At 38.5% G+C, this 22,302-nt stretch overlaps 1 protein-coding gene across 2 annotated transcripts in view; it reads right to left on the bottom strand.

Moving 5' to 3' along the window:
- The window catches only part of oxr1b (oxidation resistance 1b), a 68,301-nt gene extending 46,113 nt beyond the window's left edge, over positions 1-22,188 (bottom strand). For both annotated transcript variants that reach the window (XM_039678755.2, XM_039678754.2), the window contains exons 1-2: positions 22,039-22,188; positions 17,457-17,544 (exon numbers count right to left, since the gene is read on the bottom strand). In XM_039678755.2, coding sequence (XP_039534689.2) covers positions 17,457-17,473 — 17 coding nt within the window. In that variant the 5' untranslated portion in view covers positions 17,474-17,544; positions 22,039-22,188. The remainder of the gene's footprint in view (positions 1-17,456; positions 17,545-22,038) is intronic.
- Positions 22,189-22,302: the final 114 nt, after the last annotated feature.

Raw genomic sequence — 22,302 nt, forward strand, 5'->3', positions numbered from 1 at the left:
TATATATATATATATATATATATCATTGATGCGCGGGTCAATGTATAAACAACCCGCAACCGACCGACGTTTTCAACTACCCGCCCGCAACTCGGACCGCAAAAAAAAAAGTAAAAAAATATTGTACCCGACCCGCTTCCTGACCGCATTTTTAAAAATTAGTAAATGCTCATCGGAGCGTTATTGGGCCATAGACGTGTAACAACACAGCGTCGCAAAAAGACGTAGGCCTAGGCTACTACACATAACAAAGGCAAAGCCAGCACTTTCGCCATCATCTTTCATTATTTCAGCAAATGTCTCCCACACTTTTACTCTTTCTATTTGTGTATTTGCGGAGCTTCCACTCCCCCGTCATCACCTTTTCTCTTGCCGCCATCTCTCTGCAGACTGTAGTGATCATGGCCGGTTCTTTTTAGTGAACCGGTCGAACCAGTACACTAAATCGAACTGAATCGTTCGAAACAGTTCGCGTCTTGCGTCAGTGCTGATCCACAAGTTACTGAAGTTACTCACTTTCAGACATGCCTGACAGTCGCCTACGAATCGAAATAAATCAATATCCTGAATTATATTTTACTCCAGTAACTCCAACAGTTCACTGAACCGAGACATGTGCCACTGTTGAGAGAAGTGATGAGCACGAGCAGCTGATACTGCGGGACAGCGGACCGCGGTTCTCCAATCACTAGTATAGAACCGAGAACTGTTTAGACTGAGCTTGTGTGTTATCTTCGTGCCAGTTATTGCAGCCAATAATGTGTAGGGCTGTATATTTCATCAAACATTGTGTCTAGTACTATATTAATACAAATGTTTAATTGGCATCTTTTTTCAAACGACCCGACCGACCGCGACCCGAATATCATTAAAAACATTTTTGGATGACCCGTAACTGCGGGTAACCGCGGGTGACCGCAGGCACCCGCTCATTTCGGATCAACCCGCGCATCACTGATATATATATATATAATTTTTTACAAATTAATCTACGATTTTTGTGGGTTTTTTTTTTTTTTTTTTGCAAAAAGATCAGCAAATTATCCTCTAAACTGGCCTTTTTAGGGGGCTTTCCTCTCAGGGTGAATGAGCTTTTTTATAATTGTTTTTTTCCTGACATCTTTGAAAGACAGAAGCAATAATTAATGCATCCTTGGCCAGGATATAATTATAAAATATGACATGATTTTAAAAGTGACCTATAATATCGACTATGCAATACACTTTAATTTATCTAGTGCTAATAAAATTATTAAGCCTATTTGGAGAGAGAGATGTTTTAAAATCGACTATGCATTACACTTTAATTTATCTAGTGCTAATAAAATTATTAAGCCTATTTGGAGAGAGAGATGTTTATAATGTGACAATATGTCAGTCATCGTGATTCGTGTAATAAGATGACTAGGCCTAGACTACTTGTTCTGAGCAGGTGTTGTCAGTGAACAGGCTGTAAAACTGTTGTCTAAGTTACAGACTGATACTAATTAAATGGGAAACGAATCGATTACCTAACGTAACCTCGGTTCTCTCTAGATGAGGGAACGAGCATTGCGTAAGCTAGCTTACGCTACGGGGAAAGATTCATCTTACATCAGTCAAGTTGTCATAGTTTTTGTCAAACAAGTTGTGAATTTGTTGTAACATTAAAACAGGAGATCATGACTTACTCCGTGCTCTAAGTGATGTTCGGAGCTCTAGTGATAAGTTTCATCTGTGGGACGGGTGAAGAAACTTTCGGAAGATGTAACAGAATCATATGAACAATTCCAGGATATGCTTTTTTTCATTGGTTGTTGCGTTAAATTTTACCCAGATACAATAGTGCCCTTTTCTGATTGGCTATTAAGTAGCACTTCTCTTTTTTTGATTGGCTGATGCGTAGCAGGGTCGACTGCTGAACTCCAGGCGAGACGCGCTTGATTCTCACGTGAGAGCGGCGCGGCCAGAGAAATTGCGTATATTAAATATATTATTAATAGTTTTTCCGCATGAGAAATACAATGTGTGACGGGAGTGTGAGACAAAAGACTGAAACGAGTGACTGTCATGCTCAATGCGTGACACACTATAAAAAAAATATTTCACACTGACTCCACATTTAGGGGGGCCACAAGGGGGTCCAAGCTTGTTGTCGCAGGGGCACTGGCCCCCCCAGGCCCCCGCCTAGAACCGCCACTGCTCACACACACACACACACACACACACACACACACTTTCTCTCTCTCTCAAGAAGCAAAAACATGACTGCTAAAGGTTGTATCAGCGATGGCGGGGTAACATCACTTAACATCACGAGTGATATTCCCTTAGGCCACGCCCCCTTGTCTCCCCAAAGTATTATAAGCAATCATGCGCATCCCGTGTGCAGAATGATGCACTTGAAGCAACACCAAGTCACAGCACATTGAAAAGAACATAGCGAAGGGATGGTATCTATAATCTATGCTTAGTAGGGCTGCACGATTTGGGAAAATGTCATATTGCCATTATTGAGCCAATATTGCAATTGCGATTTGCGACTCCGATATAATAAAATGGTTTCATGAGTCCAACTTGCTTGGTTCTAAAGTAAAATGCACACACAGATTAATGTTTATTTCTCAACTCAAACTAAAAACAACAACAACAACAAATGATTGATAACACCTATAATGATCAATAAACCATCAACCAAACCAACATTACAGTGATTCCATCAATTGAAAGCCATCAACTTTTTAAAAAATTATTAGGCTTAAAAAAAATATATAACAGCTTTTAAATTAAGTGAACTTCAAACAATCCCCACATAAACCCATAATAAAAAACATATTTACCTGTGCCCTTCCTGTCTTAACAGGTACAGAAATTGAATAAAGTTATCAAACAGTCTGCGCTGCCTGAATCATAAATTATATATATAATAATCCTTATTAAAGCTACAAAAGTTCTTTACTCAAGATCAGTGAGTAATTTTCTAATTTCCCTTTGTTCTTTTAACTTTACTGAAAGAACGCTTTATTCGCTGCTGGCCCTTTAAGAGCACCCGTTGCCGAGACGCGGATCTCACACGCGCCTCATAGCACAACCCTTTAATCCATAGACTTTTCTTATGTTATGAAGATACTAGACAAAACCACATTTTGGCATAATTGTGTGTGCTATTGTTCGTTCAAGCTCGAAAGAGAACTGTTTATTCTGGGCTGGCACACGGTCAGTGCATGCGCATTATGCGAGTCTCATCTATTCTAATCTAGGGCACTCACAGGCAGCTTTTCACTTCTTGTCGTGCAAAATGCGAAAAGGCATTTGAACCAATAAGAGGGGGATCTTGTAACACTAGTCAAAGGATGACAAAAAAGAAGAGATGCTGCGCTAATAGCCCTACTTTGTTTATTTCATTTAAAATCGCGGCATTTTGCGTTATATAATTGCATAGGTTTGAGATCGCTATTACGACTGCGATATAATTAATCGTGCAGCACTAATGCTTAGTGTATTCTAAAGGGCAATAAACTCCACTCCAGCAAGATAGTCATTTTATGCAAATCATAGACCTTTATGCCTTATCTACAAATAAAGTATAATATTGGGAACATTGATCTTGAAGAGAGTGTCGTCGTGTTACTGTCGCAACCGAACGCGACGCGCTGTGTAAATGCTGATGCATGGAGAATGACTGAGGCGAGATGACTTTCCGTTAACTTTAACTTAGAGACTAAAATATTAATTTTACCACACATTAAGCTATTGAATGACTTTAGAAGTCTTGGAATATAGTGTGAAAACTTGATTGTGCTTTACAGTTTTTTATGCCTTTAGTGGGGCTTAACAAAATAACACAATATGCAGAATGTCGGACGTCACTTATAGGCTAAACTGTTTTTATAGATAAAACTATTTACATTCGGCAGTCATGAAAACAAATCTCAGATAACGGTTGACTAGGTAACAATGTGTAATTTTGCGCCGGAGTTCTCCTTTAACTTACATTAGCTAGCTAACTACGAACGAGCTAACCAGATAACATTAACAAATTGACAAGCACTTACTGGGCAGAATATGGCTCTTCAAATGACGGACGAAATTGGAGGTTGTCATCTGACTGTCCGCGATCTTAACGTTGCATGTCTTGCAAAGCGCTGTTCTTTTGCCATCTTGTTGTAAGAAATTCTTAAATCCGAAAGCGACCCTCGGTATCCCTCCGGCTGACATGTTGATGTGATCTGATGTAAGTGGGCGTGGTGTGCGTAAGGTATGAGAGGGCATGACTGATGATCTCTGATCCAGTCATGACAGCGCTATTCTCAGCCTGCGCTCCAGCTGGATCAACTTTATTTTTTTTTACATAATTTATATATTTTATATTCAAACTGAAAACATGATGTGATTAACACTCAAGTCATATTATTACATGCAAGTGTGTTTGATTTATGGACCAAATTTTCAGATCAAGTTTATGGACCAAGTTAATTTAATTAATAAACTAATTATATAAAACTATTAATGCACTACAATTAAACTGGTTATATGCCTTTACTTATAAAAAAATAAAAAACTTATTTAAAAAAATACCAGGCTTAAGGCATTTATTTTTTATGCAGGCCATACACACAGGAGTGAAATGGTTAATACCCCTCCCCCTACAAACACACACACATACACAGACAGGCAAAGACAGCAGGCTCAGATTGAGCAAGACCACATTCAAACAAATATATCTGACTTTCTGTGGGTCCTAGCTAATGAGTGTCAATTAGAAAGTTGTCCGGCTCGAGGAGTACAATATACATACCGATTTTTGTAACTGTAGATAAAACTAACAACCCCACTTTTGTCAAAAGGTGGCGCTACTGAGCCCTCACCACGCCCGTTTCTGAAACTTTGCACGTGTCTACTGGCTAATAAATGTGATGTGTCTGTCGAGTTTCATGCAATTTCAAGCATGCTAAGGGTCTCAAAAGCATCCTAAAAGAATGGTAACGTTTGATGCGTCGCCACGGCAACAGTTTCAAAGATATCAAGAATCCATTCACAGGTCTACATCTGCCGTATGTTTACATTATACAGATGACGTTTGAAGCAAATCGGGTAAAAATAAAAGGGTGATATCAAAGCATTTTGAAAGTGACACACTTCCTGCTGCCAGTTGGTGGCGCTATAACTTTGACTCACAATAGTCACATCCATGTGATCGTCCTCTTACAGTGAACACACTGCTGAAGTTTCATCAAGATCAGTTAATGTATGCTGAAGTTATAACACACTTCCTGGTTCACGTTTCTCGCCATGATTTCGTTTCCTCGCCACGGCCAAACCGTTCGAGATATCAAAAATCCCCTCGCAAACTTTCATCCTCAATGTCTTGACTTCATGCTGACCGAGTTTTGTCGAATTTGGATCAAAGCTCTAGGAGGAGTATTTAACATTCCATTGCGAGCGTTTTACAAACAAACCTCAATAGCCGACTTCCTGTTGGGCTGGGGTAAAAAGTAAAAGCGCGAGGTATAGATGAAACTATGAGATCAACATGTGCACAGAGTTTCATATTATTACATACAAACGTGTTTGAGTTATGGACCAAGTGTTCGTACCCCGTTCCAGGGGGCGCTGACGAGCCGCCCTGCCACGCCCGGGTACCAGCTTCAGCCCGGCTCTGATGGCCGCGGGTTCTGACCCATGTGCAAAGTTTCAAGAGTTTTCGAGCACGTTAAGGGCCCCAAAAATGCCCAAAAGGTTACAAAATAATAATAATAAAATATAGCTGCGAGCAGCGATGGCGGGCCCAAGCCGGTGGCACCGCAACCCCGGTTCCTTTAGTTACCTAAAGGCACCCGGGTGGCGGTGCCGAAGGCTTTGGCCCTTTCATGATTAAATGTTAAAACGGCTTGCCATACTCTGTCATTTCGACTAGTCACAATTATGTTACAGATGTCTTAAATGATAATACAAACTATCCAAAATGTAATTACGAATAGACAGAAAGACGTTGTTGATATCTACAATGTTAATTCCGGACAGGCAAACTTAGCTTTTAAATGTTAAAAGGGCTTGCCATACAGGGACGTAGGCTCAGAGAGAGGCTCACCATATTCAAACCAAAATATCTGACTTCCTCTTGGTCCGAGCTAATGACTATGTATTAGAAAGTTGTCCGGCTTGAGGAGTACAATGTATATACCGATTTTTGTAACTGTAGATAAAACTAACAACCCCACTTTTGTCAAAAGGTGGCGCTATTTAGTCCTTGCACATTGCCCGTTTCTGAAACTTTGCACGTCTACTGGCTAATAAATGTGATGTATCTGTTGAGTTTCAAGCAATTTCAATTTCAATTTGACTGTTGAAAAGAAGTGCGCCGATTAGATACTCAGGATCGGTATCGGCTCTGACACTGCCATCTTTGACGAGGCTGATTCAAATTCTATATTGTGCATATACTATTCTGTTAGGCACAAAGGCACAAAAACTTTCTAAAGTACCATAAAGTTTTTGTGTACTGTATTATTAGTGTTCTGAAGCTATTATGTGATATAGAAATTAATATTTAAGTCATTAAATTCAAGAACACAAACTTTTCCCTCTCTGCGCCTGTCAGTCATTCTCCATTCAGCATTCAAACAGCACGTCACATTCGGTTACAGTCAATGATGAAACGATCTTCAATGATTCAATGTTAATCCTATTATACTGGATCTTTAAGATAAAGGTCTAAAGGTCTATATTTTCGAATGAAGAAACTTTTTCTTGCTGGACTTTATTGCTGTAACTTAATCGTGTTACTTTCTACCGGGTGTCGGACGCTGTCGGTTAGATCACAACACTAGAGTCAGAGCACTATAATTGTTCTTCACGCACACAGTAACTGAAATTTAAAACCTTTAAAAGAAAAGGCTCAATAAACTATTGCATAGATAGATAATGTATAATACACTGTTCATAAATATGTATTTCCTTTGTGCTTTGAACTTTTCAATACGGACTCAATGCGCTGTAACTTCATGTGGCTTCAAGCACATCATTCTCCGCTCGGGATGCACATAAGTGCTTTGTGCTGCACCGTATTGGAGCCGTAATATCATAATGCAGTGACGTAATGACAGATTATTAATTGCCTTTCAATTATATGTTGCTTTATAGCAGCCATGGCTATATTTTTTTTTAATGATTTTTGTTATCTTGTTTTTCATGAATGTATTTTTCAAAAATAAGAGCAATGTGTATTATCTATTATTAATATGGTTTATAATAGCATTTTTGTCATAGATTATGACAAAGTAATCATATGATCCACCAGCGAGGAACCAGCAGAACAGAGTGAACATTCTTTCTGTTTAGTTCAATCCTACTTAATAGGAATTTATTTAAAATGCTCGCTCTACTCCACACCATTAATGTCTTGTGCGGACATCCGTATTTTGACTTTCGGTTTTAAGTAAGCGATTTAAAAGCTCCCAAGTCCCAGCGGAGTCACACGTTGATTAACCGGTGGGAATATACACAATAGGCCTACCTGATATTGAACACAAGAGGGCAGTATAGCACTACGTATGACTCAGATTATTATTTTTTTATGAATTTTACAACAATTCTGGCTGTTTTTGAACGTAAACACAATTCTTAAATGAAAAAAAAGGAAAAATTGGGGAAGTTATAATATTTGTATAATTTAATTTAGAAACAAATGATGTATAATTACATTTTTAGAAGATATGAGGCTTTTAGTGTTTACTTTTTTGACATTACTTTAATCTTTTGCCATAGTTGCACATGTCTATTGGCTAATAAATGTGATGTATCTGTTGAGTTTCAAGCAATTTCAAGCAAGCTAAGAGTCCCAAAAGCATCAAAAAATAATGTTAAAGTTTGTTTCGTTGCCACGGCATTTTGAAAGTGACACACTTCCTGCTGCCAGTTGGTGGCGCTATAACTTTGACTCACAATAGTCACATCCATGTGATCGGTCTCTTACAGCGAAAACACTGCTGAAGTTTCGTCAAGATCAGTTAATGTATGCTGAAGTTATAACACACATCCTGTTCCATGTTTCTCGCCATAATTTCGTTTCCTCGCCACGGCCAAACCGTTCGAGATATCAAAAATCCCGTGGCACTTTTTCATCCTTAATGTCTTGACTTCACGCTGATCGAGTTTCGTCGAATTTGGTTCAGTGCTCTAGGAGCAATAATTTAAATTACATTGCATGTGTTTTAAACACAACCCTAAATAGCCAACTTCCTGTTGGGCTGGGGTAAAAAGTAAGAGTGTGAAGTATATATGAAACGATGAGATCTATATGTGTACCAAGTTTCATATTATTACATGCAAGTGTGTTTGATTTATGGACCAAATTTTCAGACCAAGTTTATTGACCAAGTTAATCTGATTAATAAACTAATTATATAAAACTATTGTCAATTCACTACAATTAAACTAGTTATATGCCTTTACTTATAAAAAATAAAAATAAAAACTTATTTAAAAAATACCAGGCTTGAGAAATGTATTTTCTTTATGCAGGTCATACACACAGCAGTGAAATGGTTAAGCCCCCTCCCCCTGCACACACACACACACACACACAGACAGCCAGCCAGCCAGCCAAAGGCTCAGAGTGGCCATATTCAAACAAAAATATCTGAGTTTCTGTGGGTCCTAGCTAATAAGTGTCAATTAGAAAGTTGTCCGGCTCGAGGAGTACAATATACATACCAATTTTTGTAACTCTAGTTAAAACTAACCACCCCACTTTTGTCAAAAGGTGGCGCTACTGAGCCCTCACCACGCCCGTTTCTGCAACTTTGCACATGTCTACTGGCTAATAAATGTGATGTGTCTGTCGAGTTTCATGCAATTTGAAGCATGCTAAGGGTCTCAAAAGCATCCTAAAAGCATCCTAAAAGAAGGGCAAAGTTTGATGCGTCGCCACGGCAACAGTTTCAAAGATATCAAGAATCCATTCACAGGTCTACATCTGCCGTATGTTTACATTATACAGATGAAGTTTGAAGCAAATCGGGTAAAAATAAAAGGGTGATTTCAAAGCATTTTGAAAGTGACACACTTCCTGCTGCCAGTTGGTGGCGCTATAACTTTTACTCACAATAGTCACATCCATGTGATCGTCCTCTTACAGCGAGCACACTGCTGAAGTTTCATCAAGATCAGTTAATGTATGCTGAAGTTATAACACACTTCCTGTTTCACGTTTCTCGCCATGATTTCGTTTCCTCGCCACGGACAAACCGTTCGAGATATCAAAAATCCCCTCGCAAACTTTCATCCTCAATGTCTTGACTTCACGCTGACCGAGTTTCGTCGAATGTGGATCAAAGCTCTAGGAGGAGTATTTCAAATACCATTGCGAGCGTTTTACAAACAAACCTCAATAGCCGACTTCCTGTTGGGCTGGGGTAAAAAGTAAGAGCGCGAGGTATAGATGAAACGATGAGATCAACATGTGTACCGAGTTTCATATTATTACATGCAAGCGTGTTTGAGTTATGGACCGAGTGTTCGGACCCCGTTCCAGGGGGCGCTGACGAGCCCCCCTGCCACGCCCAGGTACCAGCTTCAGCCCGGCTCTGATGGCCGCGGGTTCTGACCCGTGTGCAAAGTTTCAAGAGTTTTCGAGCACGTTAAGGGCCCCAAAAGTGCCCAAAAGGTAGTAAAATAATAATTATTATAATAATAATAGAGAAGAAAAATAATCGCAAGGAAAACAATAGGGCCTTCGCCCTTTCAGGGCTTGGGCCCTAATAATCCTTAGGAAAACAATAGGGCCTTCGCCCTTTCAGGGCTTGGGCCCTAATTATTATAAAGTGAATTCAGATCAGTGAATTCAAATGAGTGGTATTTCTCTGGAGATTTAGATTTATTTAACATGCTTCAATCAAATGCTTATTATTTGCATACGGTTCGATATGACCACAAATTACACTGTTGTATTTGATGTTTTTTTTCCCTCTCATCACTCTTGAAACATCATCCAAGGTCTCCAGGCTTATTACGCAAGCACTTGAGTTTCTAGCATACAGACTGTGTAAGCCACTGTAAGAAAAGTACTCTGTGTTCCCTCATGCTCTCATAAGTAGCACTCGTGTTCCTTTTCAAAGTTTTCTTCCTTTCTGCAAAAAACAAGTCAAGTCAAACTAAATTAAGCAAGGTGGGAGATGTTACCATTCTATTCACGACTACCTTAGAGGATGAATCACTCTCGAAATAAAAAAAGATTTGTTAGGAATTTAGGAAGGCCTGAAGGCAATCGCTCCGTCGCTGCTAGTTCTTATAGTTGTGACGCGGAGGAAATTAAAGTTCACATACACAGTTTTCAAAGCAATATTTTGAGAACCCCAGGGTTTTTCCACTTTACTGTTCTTTTGCTCAAGAAAAGCGTGACTTCCATTCTTAGGAGATCTTTGAAACTTTCTCTGCGAAGTGCAGTGAGTGTATTGAATGCTGCTACAGAACAGTCACTCTGAATTAGCCGAGCGTGTTTGCGCTGTGTTTGTGTGCGCCTGGATGTTTATGTGTATAGGATATATGCGCTATACAGGCTTCACATCAAAAACATGCCCTACTATTGCCTTCCTAAAAGACTTACATAATTCAGATGGGACTACATGTTTCATTTTCCCCCCAAGAAATGTCTTTCATCTTACAACATTGTATTCAGTGGAGAACACATGGCATCGATCCTACTGGTTAGTCTTTGCTGTAAAATGTGGACATTTGTTGAAGTATTTACAGAGATCTTGTGCTTACAAAATCTGAATGTATTTGATCAAAAATGTAGTAAAGGCAGTACAATTGTGAAATGTTATTACAACTTAAAATAGCTGTATTCAATTTTCATATATTTTATATCACGTATTCTTGTGGAGAAAAGGATGAATTTTCATCATCGTTATTCCAGTCTTTAGAGTCACATGACCCTTCAGAAATAATTTATTTTTATTATTGATGGTGGTGTAACTTTTCAATTTTTGGGATAGCCAAGTTGGGGGGGGGGGGGGGGGGGAATGGATGGATGGATGGATTGACGGATTGATTGATGGGTTGATTGATGGATTGATGGATGGATTGATGGATGGATGGATTGATGGATGGATGGATGGATGGATGGATTGATGGATTGATGGATGGATGGATTGATGAATGGATGGATTGATGAATGGATGGATTGATGGATGGATGGATTGATGGATGGATGGATTGATTGATGGATTGATTGATGGATGGATTGATTGATGGATGGATGGGTGGATGGGTGGATTGATGGATGGATGGACTGATGGATGATGGATGGATTGATGGATTGATGGATGGATGGATTGATGGATGGATTGATGGATGGATGGATGGATGGATGGATGGATGGATGGATTGATGGATTTATTGATTGATGAATGGATGAATGGATGGATTGATGGATTGATTGATTGATGAATGGATGGATTGATGGATTGATGGATGGATGGATGGATGGATGGATGGATGGATTGATGGATTGATGGATGGATTGATGGATGGATGGATGGATGGATGGATTGATGGATGGATGGATGGATGGATGGATTGATGGATGGATTGATGGATGGATGGATGGATGGATGGATGGATGGATGGATGGATGGATTGATGGATGGATTGATGGATTGATGGATTGATGGATTAATGGATTGATGGATGGATTGATGAATGGATTGATGGATTGATGGATTAATGGATTGATGGATGGATTGATGGATTGATGGATTCGAACCAGAGGAAAGCATGACAATATGTACTTTTTAAAAAAAATTATATTCAAGACCACAAAGAGAGACAAACTAGATCATGAAAAGATGCAAGCAAGAATTGAACATGTTACCCACATGAGCACCTCAACTAGCCCTAGGCAACAGCTCATAACATAATAACTTATTAAATAACATTTAATAAATAAATAAATAACATGTTTTTTTGTTTGTTTGTTTTACATTATGTAACTTGTGGCCTTCTAACGGTTAAAAAATGCATGCATTTAGCAGAAGAACATTATTTTGGTTGTGCTTCAGTTCTGTGTGACTCAGCGGATGAATATGACCCTTCACAATAGATAAAGCTTTATAACAAATTCTGTTAAGTAGCTATATGGCAATTTATATGTTCAATAAAATACCTTACTGACCTGCTGAGTAATAAAAATGCCATCTCTGCATCGTTCACAACATTTCAAATCCCTCAGTTCTTGCCATCTCAAAAAGGCCAAGCCAATGTTGATTCTTGTTTTATTACGTTCTCTTTTTGTGATCAGACTCTCCTCTGTTCAGCGTTTTTTTTAAAGCTACACTGTGTGATTTTTACCCCCATCTACGGTGAAAAGGTATATGACCATCCAGTGAATATTAGTTTCTGTTCCTCTCAATTCTGATTTCGTTTTAACTCCTACGGTGGCCAATGTAGTCCAAGATTAACATGGCTTCCAGTTCGACCTCGTCCATGAGTGTTAAAGTCCCCGTGAACCGGAAGTTGCAAACGATTTTTCTCCAGTGCTGTGACGTATTTCCAAGTGAAACGGAATATTGAACAGAGGGCAGGGTTTTACTCTAGCGCTCCTCCTCTCCATCTCTCGCTCATAGCAAACTAACGGTTTGAGGGGAGTGGTTAAGCGTTTCCCCACCCAAGTTGTGAAACCTACGTCATCAGAAAAAGAAACCGTTCCAGACCGGAAGTAACTTTTCAGATTTTGATTAAAGATGACTAAGGTAAAACATTTTTTTAATATATATTCACTTGCACGGATTAATTGTTCACCACAAGACTAGTAATATGCGCTAACAAAGTAAATAGGTTCAATTTTGATTTCACGGGGACTTTAACTTAAACGTAAACGCGAAAGGCGAAGCTTGAATTAACGGGTCTGTCCCTCTTTGGCTAATGTACTTTCAAGATGGAGGGGCAACATGGCGACTGATATTAGAACCCGTTATCCGTATGCATTTTCAATGGCATATTATACACTCACGAGAATACTTTATTACTTGAACGAAGTAAATATACATTAATGAGCACATATATTTTTGAAAGAACTAAGTGTTTTAGCTAAGAATTAACTAAAAGAGTTACAATACATGTGAGTCACACCTAATAGATGCGTCAAAGTAGCTGGAGCAACTTTTCTCTATTTACAGACACTACGAGATATGAATGGGGCGAGTGACATACTGTATGTACACAATTTTCCATGAAAACCATCCCGACAGGTCAGGGTTAGACAAAAACACATTTTCGAAGAAGAATTAATGATGTATATATTTTTTTCATTTTTAACCCAAAACATTATAGTGTTCCTTTGAATAATTTACTAATTTACTGATTATTTAATGAAATACTCAATGCTTCGCTAGCTTTCTGTTGCAAACAGTTGTTTTTTTTTTCCCACAAATTAAACAACCGTAACTAAATACTGTAATAACAGATGGTTTTCTTCTGTTCTAAACAGTCAGTGTGCCTTCAGGTAATCAGGTAAAGGCAAAACAGCTCTTAGCTTAATTTAGATGGTGGTGATTAGTTAAACCTGCCACTGTGATCCTTATTCACCTGAACCAAGAAAGCTGTAAACCAATACCTTTCTTTTCTAGCCTTACGTCATGGACTTGCGTAGTTTCTCCATTAGCAGAGACAAATCCAGAGATGAGTCTTGATAATACGGTCACTGGGATAACCTTTCAAAATGAACATGTCTGAGCTCGTAAAATCTTGAATCTGACCATTCTCGTCACAGATAACCCTTTCTAGTTTTAATATAATTAATAGGAAGCAATAAACATGGTGGAATATATCTTTTCCCAAGCAATCCATCACTGTTTCGTGCAGAGATAACAGTTAAAAATAACTCTAAACCTCAAAGGACCTTCCAAACATCCCCAAACACTGCTGAAATAGGCATGGATGAATTTTGACTGGCATAAAGGATGAAATAACTAGCAATATATAAATAAAAGTGGCCCTTTAACAATCCCCAACACAGCCATAAATAAAATAGAAATGGAGTCGGTCCTCTTTAATGCAATTGGCCTGCCCATTAGAGCAAGTCTGGAAGCCTTGAAGAGAGTATTTCATCCTCAGAAGAGTGGAATGGAAAGTGTATATGGAAAAATGCAGATTATGGCATCCGTCAAGCAGGATGACAGCTGTGCAGTGGGGAGGGGAGGGTGTGTTAGGGGTTAGAGAGGATTATGTAATCCTCTTGAGATTTTTACGCTTCAACCCCCTAATGATGCTTCACAGGGCTAAAACGAAAAATTCAAGAGGCCTGCTTATCTTCAACAATATCCCGTTCACAACCGGCATTTATTAGAATCCAGGAGTATCTTAACTTGTCATATAAATGATAATGCCCTGATCTTATCTCCTGTGGTTTCCTTCCAGAGCTTTATTGTCATCACAAAGTTCACTTTTAGAAGACTCATTGTCCTGCTCTGCCTCGAACTTCCTCTCTTAAAGTGATCTGCTTTTGTATGTGCAAGTATGTGCCTCAAGCATCAAGTCATGTGGTCATACTGATTTATGGTCAATCAATAATTTTATGATGCATATGTTATGAATGCAAGTCAAACAAGTATTTATACTGTTGTTTTCGTCCATGTATCAAATAGGATGACTAGCTGTTGTAAACAAATGTCCATTGCCTGCCACTAGTCTACAAATCTAAATATTGCACCAGTAAATGTTGTTTAAATGCATGCAAATGACAAGATGAACAAAATTATTTGTTAAGCATTCGCATTAAATCAGTTTGAAAATAACAGTTCTTTGTACTCAATAATCACAAAACCTGTTGATACAACGTTGTAGGTGGTTGCCAAGGTGTTGCTATGCGGTTTCTAGGATGCTTCCCAGTATTTTGGTCTCTAGATATGATTCTGGTCCCTCATTTATTCAAATCTTTGGGCTTTTTGCCTGTTTTAGGCATATGATAATAGCACACTTCTGAATAAATGGCAAAATAACAGGTTTCGTCCACGTGCATAGAGTGCTGAAGAGATGCAGGGCTCAACATAAAAAAAAATCCCCACTGGCCCCCGGGGCCAGTAGATCAGAGTTTTGCTGGCCCCTTCTATATTTTGACTGGCCCTGAAAGAAATACAAGGAAAAGCACTTTTCCATTAAACTGTATTTATTGTATACATTAGGATTAATCAAAACAGTGAAGGAAGTTCAGGAATTAAGAGAGAGACCCTGGAGACATGCAAAAATAACCTAATTTCAGTGTCCAGTAGATTATTTGTCAATACCTGCTCTCTCCTCATCTCGATCACTCTCTCTCTTTTTCCCTCAGTCTCCTCATCTTACTTATTAAAGCTAAAGTTATTCATTCAAGAGCAGTGAGTGATTTTCTTTTTGCCTTTAGTTGTTTGATTCGCAGTAATGTCGCAATCGTCCGCATATTAGACTGCTTCCCCTTTAAAAACAAGTGCACTACTACTGATGCACCATATTTTCTCCCAACTATTTCCATAACTGCGTCCATTTTAGACATAAACCGTTTAAGTGAATCTCCAAGCCAGTCATTTTGACACATTTTTGTGTACATTTGATCGTTTAGACGCGCACATGAAGCCCAAAGTATATACTTATCTCGTTGCGGTCTGTTTTGGTGCGCGTGCCGCATCGGGAACATCTCTTGCGCTTTTTGTGCTTTTAATAGCTATTTTTATTATTAAACGCGCCCCGCAATTTAGCAACCGAAGTGACTGCATTTTACAACAATCACCGATCGTGCTGATTCTGTATTGAAGTTTGAGTTAAGGAGAAATGACAGCGTGCTACTGTACTGCTGTGATGGTAAGGACGTTGCGCTAGACAGAATGCAGTTTTTAATGGTTTTACCTCAAATATATTCTATAATCTTTGGAAGCTGAAATCTAAAATAAAATCATATTATTATTATTATTATATCACAGATCTAAAGTGTAACCATAACTTGAATGTTTAGTTCTGTCCTCCGTCAGGTGTTGTGCGCGCTGTGGCACCACGTGAGATCTCTCTCTCTCTCTCTCTCTCTCTCTCTCTCTCTCTCTCTCTCTCTCTCTCTCTCTCTTCCTCTTCTGGACTGCGCGAATAGCAAAATGCATCACAGACAAATGGTTTAATTTTATTATATATAGGCCTAGACATGGCTGGCGACTCAGCGAGATGGTTCATTTTTTTATAGCAATAATAAATGATAGCCTACATGTATTTCTCCAGCGACAGCAATAGCAATAACGTCCGAGCTTATCGATACAGCGGTCTTTCAAAATTCAGTCCCGTTTAATACCGAGTACCCATCCATCCCTACCAGGTGTACTGTGTTTTCCATGACTCTAGGAATGTCCAGCCTCGTAGTTCTTTGGCATTTTAACATTGACACTCTTCGCGCCACACTGTGTATGACGTTTGCTGTTTGTTTTGCTGATTGCCAGTTACTGGCCCGCGCGGGCAAGTGACTGGCCAATCAACTAGCCCGACATACTCTTTTACTGGCCCCGGGCCATCGGGCCATTGCTTATGTCGAGCCCTGAGATGACATCCCTTCTTAGGACAACTCAGACGCTAGCGGCGCATGGGTTCCCTCGGTCGAAAAGCTATGCATTTTCCCCATAGACTTTTGGAAAATTTGTGTTCAACAAAGAGCTGTGACCCTTACACGTTTTGTCTATCAAGACAATCTTTACAAGTTAATCCAAAATGTATACATTTTGAAGCCTATATAAAGATTTCAAAAAACACAAGCAGACACAATAAAGTTTAAAAAACCACAAGCAGGTTATAACTGCGTGTTCTATGTCATAGATCAAAACGTGAAAATATTTAGAGGCTTTGTTCACCACAGACCTTATTTCAGGCGAATTAGCAAAAACCCATTCAAAAATCCCATAGGCTTTAGAGCGAGGCAACCGGGAGTGCTAAAATGCTAACTTCCGCGTTTTGGCCTACAGAGTGACGTCGTAACTTCGGGACTCTATCGTTTCACAGTAAATTGATTTTTAGGGTTAGTGATTTTAATGTACATTTAACCCCAAGAATGTGCACTAGTCATGCTTAAAGGGATACTCCACTTTTTTTGGAAATAGGCTCATTTTACCACTCCCCTAGAGTTAAACAGTTGGGTTTTACCGTTTTCTAATGTACTTAGCCAATTTTTTGATATTTAGAAGAATATCGCTAACCAGACAGTTTCTGGTCTCATTGACTTCCATAGTATATTTTTTTTCCTACTATGGAAGTCAATGAGACCAGAAACTGTCTGGTTAGTGATATTCTTCTAAATATCAGAAAATCGGCTGAATGGATTTGAAAACGGTAAAAACTCAACTGTTTAACTCTGGGGGAGTGGTCAAAAAAAGTGGAGTATCCCATTAATTCAAACAATGGCACTGATATCACAGTTAAACCAGCAAAAACAATGCCTGTAAAAACAGTGTAACCCACTACTGTGCACTGACCTCTTTGTGTTGAACATTCTGAGTCCTTGTTATCCTGTGTTGGATGGGTGACACAATGACAGCGATAGGCCAGCTCTATGGAGTGGACCTGTAGGAAGAGAGTATGGTTACAGGGTGAGGTTCAATCAACATCTCATGGTATCAGGTTTAAGAAAAATCCAAGAACCAATAACCTCATCTCTTTAAGGGGTGTGACCTCTATGGATGAGCAAATTACAACTGACAGTCAGTCACAAACCAACAGTCTTGAACAAAATCATTGGGAGCTGGACAATGTTAGTTTTATGTCCACTAATTGCCGACCAGATGGTGTTTACCAAGGGATTAGTTTGTAGATTTCCAGTCTACAGTCTTATCTTTGCTTATATAACTTTCCCAAAGAGCAGAAGAAGACAAGTCAATGATCATTGTCCACTTTGCTTGGAACCACTAGAGCTATCGCTATGCTAACTCAATTATACTGTCAATAAGAAACCAAGGATCAGCTTTAATTGACCTGCCCTAAAGGCTATTAAAATGCTAATGACTATAATTTCTGTTTTTTCACTCTCTATTTGAAATGCATGATACTGAATATATGAATATTCAAATATTTGCAGACACCTGCCTTTGCACAGGCCTTATTTCAAGGTCCTAAAACATCTTGTGCTTGTCAAAATCTTTGTTAGCTAATAAGATCAATGGCGAGATAAGTCATTTGTCAACTAGGGCTGCCCGTCCAAGCAGAGTTCATCAATAATGTACGAATACGGCCGGTGTAAGACGTAGGCACTGGTAAACCCTATGTTATTCTGCTAGTTATGAACCTACCTCAACCAAAGCATGGTTAAACTATATTTTTTAACACATCAAGCAAAAGAAAATGCGTTTAATCTCTGGGATTGGTTTGGGAAGGTAGAAATCAGCACACAATGGTCAACAGAAATAGCATGGCTCCTGGTCTTAATATTGATGAAAAGAAAAGGAGATTTTAAAGGAGACTGTTTCAAATGCCCCTCGTCTTGGCGGTAATGGATAACTTTATGAATAGAAATGGATTTTCCTTTAATTGAGGATGACCTTCTGGCCATCTGGTTTCATTAGAGTGAGCCACAGCACGAAAATGACAACGGTAATTGTTCTTCCTGTGATGAAAACAGATCCAGTGCAATATAATCCAATTGCCCAAGACCATGACTAAACATTGAGGATTTCAGGCTGACAAATACATTCACAGTATTTTGCCTATGAATGCATTCAATCCATTGCAAACTATACAATTCTTCAAAATGCAGTCATCCTAATAACATTAAACATACTGGGTCAAATTAAATGTACTTTTATGTGCATGTTGCAAGGTATAAATACAAAGTACGCTGTTTTGCATTGGATCAAAAGTCACTAATGAGCCTCATTAATAAACATCTGGTCTATATATCACACAACAGCAGGGGACGACCAAAGCGCACCAGGATTGGAGGGACATCGTGGCCCCTGTGAGAGAATAACTAGACTCATTTCTTACAGATGCTGGGTTTAGCCAAATACTTTATGAATTGCAATTTCCACCACAAGTGGATTAGAACAAGACATTCTGAACAGCACTAGGATTAAATACAAATATCTTTTTGGTCATTCAATTATTTAAGACACATAAGCTTGCTGGGTTTCTCCTAAGAGAATAGCACAGTTTCAACATTTATTATAGATGCATATGCAAACTTGAGTCACTGCAGCTAGTTTATGGATTATCTACAGCAGACTTCAAGACTTTTCACAGTACCAACATACTAGGAAAGAGTGGGACAATGTGCCACTTTAACTATCCCATCCAGTCAGGCACGAATAAATTATATAGAATTTTATAGAGAAATTATATACATCTAAATATATTTCAGAGTGTCTACCAGGGTTGGGTATCGTTTGAATTTGAACGATTCTGATTCCGATTCCGATTCCTTGTTTCGATTCCGGTTCGATTCCTAACGATTCTCAATTTCGATTCTTTTAAGAGGCAGGGTCAAAAAAGTTTAGCTAACCTTGTTAACCAACGGTCTTTCTGAAGGAAATACTCCTTCTGTCACAAATACTTGTCACAAATTTTGCATTTTGCCGAGATTTCGTTAATTTTTAGAAAAGTGAAGCCACATTTTGGACCGCCGACGTAAGCTACTCATGTTCGACTCGCGCGGTTATGCCAACACTTCCGGTAGACGCTTCTTCGTTGGTGTTGTCCAGCAGTTTCTTCTTCCACTCGGCGGACTGTGAATATCGAAACTAGGAATTGAAATTTTAACTTTTGAACGATTCCGGGAAAAACGAAAAGTTAGTCCCGGTTCCAATCGATACTCGATTCTCGATACCCAACCCTAGTGTCTACTCTGCTAACGGAAATGAATCGCATTCCATGTGTTGTCTTATTTTGCTGCACTAAAGCACTAAAAAAGTACTTGGAATATTAAAAAATAATTGTAATCACATTTCTTGCTTTTGGAGGCAAGGTTTATTAATTAATAACCCATATTAATCAGGTCACTGACACACATTATGAGCTACCTAGTGGTACATACTTCATTTAATAAATTACTTTTAAGGAAATGGGGGGGGAAAACACTGTATTTTTAAATAATTAAACACCAAGTTGGTATTGTGGCTTTATATATGGTAGGATACTTGAAAGCGTTATTATACCAAAATCAAGCTCAAATGGAGTTACGATATTTTTGACCAGCGAATTTCGAGAATTTTGACATAGGTCTATGTCTTGTCCGTCATAAAAACAGCCACATCTGAGCATTACGTTTTCCCCAACTTACAGGTTGATTGTAGTTTACTATGTGGGCACACAGTTCATTCTGTCATTTGCCCAAAATCTTGTGTAATTAATAAAATAAGACTAAGACACTCTTCTCCACTCCTCAAATACATAAAACATTAAGCCGTTAAATATATTGTGTTTCTTGACTAAATAAAAACGCCATAGCTCTCTATTTACTCTTGCATTGCAAACAAGCAGAGATGGCCCAACCTGCGTGTGGTAGGTCTACTTCATTCATTCACAATAGAAGCATATATTTTAATTACATGGCTAATTCTCAAATTACAATTTCTGATTTCAGCACTGGACAGAGACCAATGTCCAATGAGAGTTCACAATCTAGACAGCAATAATCTGCAAATCACGTGATTTCCTTCTATAAGCATATGTTGACGTCTCAAATCTCAAGTATCTGGTCTACATTAATATCTACTATGGAATCCTAAGAGAGAAACACGATTCACTAAAAGCTCTTGCTGGCAAACACGATGGCAGTATTTAAGTGCAGCAGCCATGACCAATGACCATGGAAGCACAATAAGCGTTTTTATGTAACAGGGCTAATTTACAGCGAAACATGCACATGCACAGCACTCATCAATAAAATGAATATTACAGAGCCTCTTCAGTTTGTGAGTGCCTAGCCACTGCCCTCTTTAGTCATTTCAGTGGCTGGATCTTTAAAGCAGTGTGTCTAAGCCAGGCAAACAGACCATCCTCTTTGGTAATTTATAGACAGAAGCTGTAATAATTCACAGGGTTTTTCTATTGCAGCTTTCCATGAGTGTCCGGCTGGATGTGAAAGCACTGCTGCTCTGAGATCGATCAATGAATGAGGACATAACAACAGCGATACAGCATCTCCGAGTTTCCATTACACTGAGTTTGCATCAAAATCTGCTGTTTAATGAAATACCAATCTGATCATGCTGAGGCACTTTAACCCAAACAGTGAGAAAAAAAGTACTGTGATGGTATCACTATCAGATGGTAATATTAAATATTAATATTAATTAATTATTAATTTAAAACATAATTACCATGTTCATGCATCATGGTATTTAGCATACACATTCTACAGTACTTCAAAGAATACCATAGTAATACCATGATACCTTTTGGCAGAATAGATTAATTTGTACCTCGTAAGATTCAATGCCATATGTTTAAAATGCATGACCAGATGAAATTATGATAGAGAGTAAGGGGAAAGCTTGCATATTTACAGATTAACGAAAGCATTTTACAAGAAATTAGGTTTTTTTTTTTTTTTTCATTATGGATTAGCCATCTGGAAATCTATACTGAATCAGTGCAGGTATATCTATGAAAGTGAAATGAAGTATCTTTAAGTCAAAACAGTCAAAAATTATAACTTTCCTCAAAAACAATACATAAATGCATACCAACATACATAATTATGATGTAAACTTCCTTTCTGGGTTCATTAAAATTATACACCCCAAAATAAATACTTTTATAATAAAGAATACATGAAATGCAATGCATAAAATTAAACTATTGAGCAGATGTTGTATACAATATAGTCATAAATATAGGCAATTTATATCCCAAAATATCCCTCCTGTCAGCTAAAGCTCCAAGAAGAAGAAAAAAGTATATTATTTCCAAGACTGTTATTCCTCAACGGTTGCTGCCCCAAGAAACAGTAAAGTTCGAGTTAAATCTCCTTTTACATGTTTTCATTGTTTTATTTACATGACTCAACTGTTTATTCTTACTAGATTAAATAACAATTATCGCTTGAAATAAAAGCGCGCTTACCTTAAGCCAGGTAATGCGTCAGCAAATCCTGTGGATGTGTCATATCATGCAGTGTGTTTATGGTTACACCTGCCACAGACTACCATTCACACTGTGCCAGCATTAGCTTTCTGAGAGTGCTATTAAATGACCGGAACATACCATCACAACCTGAGGTAAAGGGGTGCGGAGGAACCCTACTGTCTATGGGAGGAACCCAACACAACGAGACCAAATCTGAACACATGGATGTGAGCTCTAAATCATGGATGTATATGAACATAC

The sequence above is a fragment of the Pimephales promelas genome, chromosome 18 (genome assembly GCF_988280905.1).
Source record: "Pimephales promelas chromosome 18, fPimPro1.hap1.1, whole genome shotgun sequence".
In the NCBI taxonomy this organism is placed as follows: domain Eukaryota; kingdom Metazoa; phylum Chordata; class Actinopteri; order Cypriniformes; family Leuciscidae; genus Pimephales; species Pimephales promelas.